The sequence below is a fragment of the Diadema antillarum genome, unplaced genomic scaffold (genome assembly GCF_040938485.1).
Source record: "Diadema antillarum isolate AM-2024a unplaced genomic scaffold, OU_Dant_1.0 seq00001621_RagTag, whole genome shotgun sequence".
Classification (NCBI taxonomy): domain Eukaryota; kingdom Metazoa; phylum Echinodermata; class Echinoidea; order Diadematoida; family Diadematidae; genus Diadema; species Diadema antillarum.
The window spans coordinates 125,123-131,122 of record NW_027272332.1 but is presented as its reverse complement, the minus strand read 5'-3'; the positions used below and the strand labels follow the sequence as shown (position 1 = coordinate 131,122).

The 6,000-nt window shown below is 41.0% G+C and overlaps 1 protein-coding gene across 1 annotated transcript in view; it reads left to right on the top strand.

Annotated features, from left to right (window-relative positions):
- Positions 1 to 3,688: 3,688 nt before the first annotated feature.
- Positions 3,689 to 6,000, top strand: part of LOC139711167 (cation-independent mannose-6-phosphate receptor-like) — a 62,249-nt gene continuing 59,937 nt past the window's right edge. The window contains exon 1 of the mRNA XM_071623082.1: positions 3,689 to 3,840. Within this exon, the coding sequence (XP_071479183.1) occupies positions 3,689 to 3,840 (152 nt within the window). The remainder of the gene's footprint in view (positions 3,841 to 6,000) is intronic.

Here is a 6,000-nt window from a genome sequence, read left to right as displayed (position 1 = left end):
TTTCAGCTGGCTTTTTGCTTTCACATTTTCCTCAAAGAAGAAATCGCGATAACGTTTTCTTGTTAGGCCGATGTAGAACAAGTAGCTGCATCTAATACTGAGACAAGGAGGTAGGTACGTTTTACCCAAGGGATCCGTTTTATTCCGCCTTCCCTTCCACTGAGTTGAATGAAAACCATACAGAAAGAGTAACCAACCTTTGCGAATTGCCGTTCCGTGCGCTGTGGTCGAAACGACGAAAGCACGGTTAATGAATCAATATCAACCAGGAAGAAACAGGTTGATATCAATAAAAAAGCACCGACAATGTAGATTATTAATTTGACAGGTATCCTTTCAGCCATTTTTCACCGTTGCCCTATGTACAGTTCCTTTAATATACGAGCAAGAAAAGTAAGCTCAAAGTGACAATGGAGAATCAAATTGTCGTCAAAACGCTGGAAGCGTACACAAGTTTGGAATCGTAATTACAGTGACGTCAAGTCATAGACATCCAAGTAATTGGACCAGATATGTAGCCTTCAGACAAGGCGATCCGACAAGTATAATCCGAACACTGCCGAATACGAAGTTAATTCGCATTTTTTTTTCTCTCTTTTTCGGATTAATGAACCCTATTTCGTTTGGGGTTTATAGAACCTTCGGATAACGAACTGATAACGAACAGGTGAATCTTTTTTTCATCTTTTTCTTTTTTATTTAAGGCTATCTATAGGGACCACGGGATTCTGCTAGCATGCGACATTTTTGTTTCTGTTTTTGTTTTGCTTGTCTTGTTTTTCGACATTCGGTTCCTTGGTTGCCAGTCAATAGATGGCGCTATTCTGGTGGATCTGCTAGAGTCACTTTATACATAAAGGGACCCCTGGGATTTGCTGGACGTTGTGGTCAACGCGGCTAAAAGCACGTCTAGTTGGAAACCTCTCAGTCAAGGCGTGGAAAGATATTTGTTGACAAATTTCATTTCATTTTATTCCATTTCAAAATCTCGAAGTTTCATTGATTGAGCACCGATGTTAATCAAAACTCGAGGCAGATACTCAAGGAACCGTAATCAGTAATCTTAGACTCAACATATTTTCATTTATTTCACGACAGTAGAATGTACCCTTTCTGTTTCACATAATCAAAGGTTTTCACATTTTTACCTCGATATATTTAGGCCTATGGGTGTACTTTGTGCTAATTTACATCAAATTAGAAAAATTGATAAAGTCAACACAATATTCTAGGATTTGAACTTATACAAGTTTGCCAATGTTAACTCACACTTCTTTTTTTCAATGAAATGCATAAGTGAACAATAGCCCATGAGAAATGAGAATAAACAAACAAAGAAAGGTAGCAAAAGTAGCAATGCACTGTGACAGATAACCACATGGAGTAATCAGTGTTTACAGCGAAAAGAAAGAAAGAAAGAAATCAAGAATGAATGCATGGGGACAGGACCGCAGACTCAGACGTATTGACAATAGGTGACTATAAAATGCATTCTGAACCCAAAGGGCTTAACACCTGTAACTGGGCCTAAAAAAAAAAAAAAACCTTTGTTGGAGCCAAAGTGAGCCACGGGTTAAAGAAAACAACAACAACAACAACAACAACAACAATAACAACAACAACAACAACAACAACAACAACAACGTTGAGAAGAGTGGGTCTACAACATTGTCTGGCAAGCTATTCCAGATACATGGCCACAGGTTCGTCAATAGATCTGATAGCACAAAACACGGTCGAGTCGTCTGCGTACAGGTAAAGCACACTGGGTTTTTTTTTTTCAGGGGTCATCTCACAAGACCGACACCCATGAGTCATACAGTCCACGAATCCTACAGCCCACGAGTTCTACACTAGGCAAATAAAGCCCATGAGGCCGACACTTACAGGTAAAAACAGCCCACGAGTTCGACAGATACAACACTGGTTTTAATGTGTCGGTTTCTTGCATGGGCCTTGTTTGCTTAGTGTCGAATTCATGGGCTGTATGATTCGTGAGCTGTCTAACTCGTAGACTGTGTGACTCGTGGGTGTCGGTCTCTTGGCGTGCACCCGGGTACGCGCTCGTCACTCGAGATCACTAATGAAGACAGGGAAGAGGAACGAGCCAAGGGTTGATCCCTGAGGAACCGATGCATTGATTTAGGATAATACTAGATGACCGACTAGAATAGACACGTTTGATGGATCGATCTGTCAAATGTATGATAGCTCCTTATCCGAGTAGTGAAAGTAACCTTCCACGCACTAATTTTGCGATGAGTTTTGAGCAGAGACTATAACGCCAGACCATGGATGTCGAAGCACTTTTTGATGTCCAGGGTAATTAGTCACATTTCATTCCCACCAGAGTATTTCGGTTTCTTGCGATGGAGAGGTATCTGAACAAAAGAAAAATTTTCATACTTTTTTTTTCAGTGAAACATCAGTAAGTTTTAATTAAAGTGGCATCAGTCTCATTTATTCCATATTATTGTGAGATATTCAAATTCATAAGTCCAATTACATCTCTTGCTTTCTTAAAGATATCACAAATTCGCCACTTACGAACTCTAAACTAAAATAAAAAAGAGGAAAAATGCAATGGCTCTAATACACACAGTGATGTTCTTCATGAACATTCAAACTTTTGCAAATTTTTCAGTTCTTGCAAGTCCTTGCCATGGATATTTCGAAATAAATTGGTGACACATGCCTAGTCATAGGATATGATTTCGGCCCTACATTCCAGTGCGATAAAGTCACTTTAACTAATCTCTTCCCGTAGGGTTAATGTAGGACACTTTGACATACTAGTAGTCGGTAATAAGACTTTTGACTCTAGCGGAGGTCCGCGATCTCGTCAAGCGACTAGATGCGTCCTTCGGGTGTTTTACCTGCCCTGTCGCTTTCAAACTGGGTAAATGGGTGCCGATAACGCTGTACATATATAGGGTAATAACATTGGCAGCGGCCTCTGGTAGAACAGCGGCAACACTAAAGAGACTACCCTGGGATAAGATTGCCATTGTTGTTGTTGTTGTTTTTTCATTAACAATAGGCTTTATCAAACAACTGAGCAATGTAATGTTCACGTATTAGTGACTGACAAGCAAACAAATTGCGAGCAGAAAATCGTCAATTGCCAAAACAACACAATTAAGTTTATATTTCTGTTTTGTTCATTAGCTGTATATTTCCGGAATCTCTACGTGTTTGGGTATATACAATACAGGGCCGGCGCAGTGTTTTCAAAAGTGTGGGGGCCCACTTCCGGGTTTCATGAGCTAACAAGCAAAAAAAAAAAAGGTCTTCAGAGAAAAACATAACCTTACCGCCGCCATACTTCAAGATCCCTATATCTATTTCTATTTTAGTGCCACTTTAATACGTACTTCCGGGTCAAAAAAAAAAAGTGTGGGGGCCCAAAGTGATGACACCTTATGTATTCCTTTGTATGGTGCACAAAAAGTGTGGGGGCCCGATCCCCACGGCCCCCACGGCTGCGCCGACCATGCAATATACACGCACAGATTTTGATTATGATTGTGGTAGTATCTTTCAGCCTATTGTCCTTTTCAGTGCCTAAGTATATTGCGTAACACCGAGAGCCATACTTAAATCACATGATTGTCCCATCACATGACTGGGCAGCGAGATCACATATTGAATGAGGGAGCAGGGCACGCATGCGTAATCAGTCATCAACATGGCGAAGTTGGTAGGTGGATCTCCACGTCAAGCGTTCGGGATTTTGTCTAAAATTCTATTATCTCTGTTTGTCTTGGTGTGTCTATGCACTGAAAAACATGTTTCAGCATGTAGCGCTGGTGATGTGGACCTCACACCTCTCCAGAAATGGTGAGTTACAACAAAATATCCTTGCCTAGTGTACAAGTTCATCCGTGTTTTCAGCGGCAGCGAGCAGTGTTCAGTCCCACATACCAGTAAATATGTACGGCCCCATATGTACACTTGTAGTCAGCGCGAGAATACGAACGCAACGTAAAATCCGTAGACCTAGGCCTAAATTAACATGTTGTAGAGTAACGTTAGGTCTAGACCGTAGGCCCTTAATCTTAAGATTTAGAAATAACCAGAGAAGCACACTGCAAGTCGGTCAGCCTACATTGACATTGTCCAAAAAGCCACATCGCACATGACAATTCCATCTGAATTTATTTTTACAATGAATGTCACCGACATTAATGACTCTGTCTTTGTTGGGAGAAAATCTTTTGTAAATTTAATAATTTTTCTTTTGTATTCATGATAGAACCTCTATGATAAAAGTTAAAATGTAACGATGAATTTATATTGTCAAGAACACCTCAATTTACATTGTTAATTTAATATTTAGGTCTACCCCTTTAATAGGCCAAGCTTAACGTATAATTAATACAAATGCAATTTAAATTTAATCTTTTTTTCTCCTTCGACCCTGAATAACTGAAGATTTAAAGGTCTGATGTTTTGTTGCAAGAATGCACTGATGCTACTTGCTTTCTTGGTGACAGCTTAATGTGGGGAGTCCAGTTAATGTTGTTCTTGAGATGGATCCCTAGATATTTGGCTGTTTCTGCTTTTGCCAGGGTCTGGCCATGGATGCTGTTGTGTAGGACCTCTCAACAGGTTTCCTCGATTGTTTGTGATGGTGAGGACCTGACACTTGAGGGGGTTGAAATCCTTAAGCCAGTCTCTCTCCCTTTCCCAGGGTGTCCAGATCCTCTTGCAGGTGTTTTGAGTCAGCCTCTGAGTTGATTCTTCAATAAAGCATGCAGTCATTAGCGAAAAGCCTGATGGTGCAGCCAAACAGGAGAAAGAGGAGGGGGCCTAACACGCTACCGTGGGGTATGCCAGAGGTGACCTGACAGACCCTTCACGATTACTTGTTAACTCCAGTTGTGAAGGAAGTTGGTGATCCATTTGATGCAACTTGTGAAGGAGTCTGGCATGGGGTACCTTATCAAAGGCTTTTCAGAAGTCAAGTAGAATGACATCATGCTGTCCTTTATCATCAATGCCTTTGGCGAAGTCCTGCATGGCAAGAATGAACTGAGACTCATTTGAGCGATGTTTGCGAAAACCATGCTGGGCATCAGAGAGAATGTTGTTGTCTTCCAAATTGTCCATGGTAAAAAGTAGCACTGTGTATAATGTGCTCGAGAATTTTACATGAGACTGAAGTTAGTGAGATAGGATGGTAGTTCTGTGCTTTGTTTCTGTCACCCTTTTTGTAGATTGGTGGGATGTCTGCTTCTTTCCAGTCATCTGGGATTTTTCCTTGATCTAGGGATGTTTGGTACAGAAGTGTAAAGACTGGAGTGAGCTCTAGAGCCAACACTTTCAGGAGTCTGGTTAGTATCTTATCAGAACCTGACGCTTTGTGTGTTTCTAGTTCAGACAAAAGCTTGTAGACACCGGCAGGGTTGATGGTGATCTCACGCATTGATCGACATGGCTTCCCAAGGTGTTTGATGTTGTTTATGGGCTCTTCACTGGTAAAGACAGAGCAAACTGGTGATTGAATATGTCTGCCTTCTTTGGACTATCAGAGTACGTGGTGCCTTCTCCTGATTTCAAGGGAGATACTCCTGATTGGTCACATTGTCTGCTTTTGATGAAACTCCAAAATCGCTTGGGGTTACCTGGCTGTAGAGACTGGGCAAACTATATTGGTCAGATACTGTAAAAGTGGAAATTTTCGCGGTGTTGACATTTTTGCGCATTCCGCGCGATCAGAAACTAGCGCAAAAATAAAAGCATGTGAATATTTTTGCTTGCCATATGTTCCTGTAGTTGATGTCTTGATACCACAGAGTTAAAAACACGCGAAACTCTTCTTACCGCGGCGAGCGCAAAAAATTAGTTGCACGAAAATATCCACTTTTACAGTAGTCGTCATGAGCAAGCTGCCCATAATGCATAATTCGACTACAACGCTGTTTAAAATTCAGCTGCCTGCTTCATGTAGAAATCTTGTACATGTGTAAACTTTTGGTGTGCTCTTGTTCATGGTTG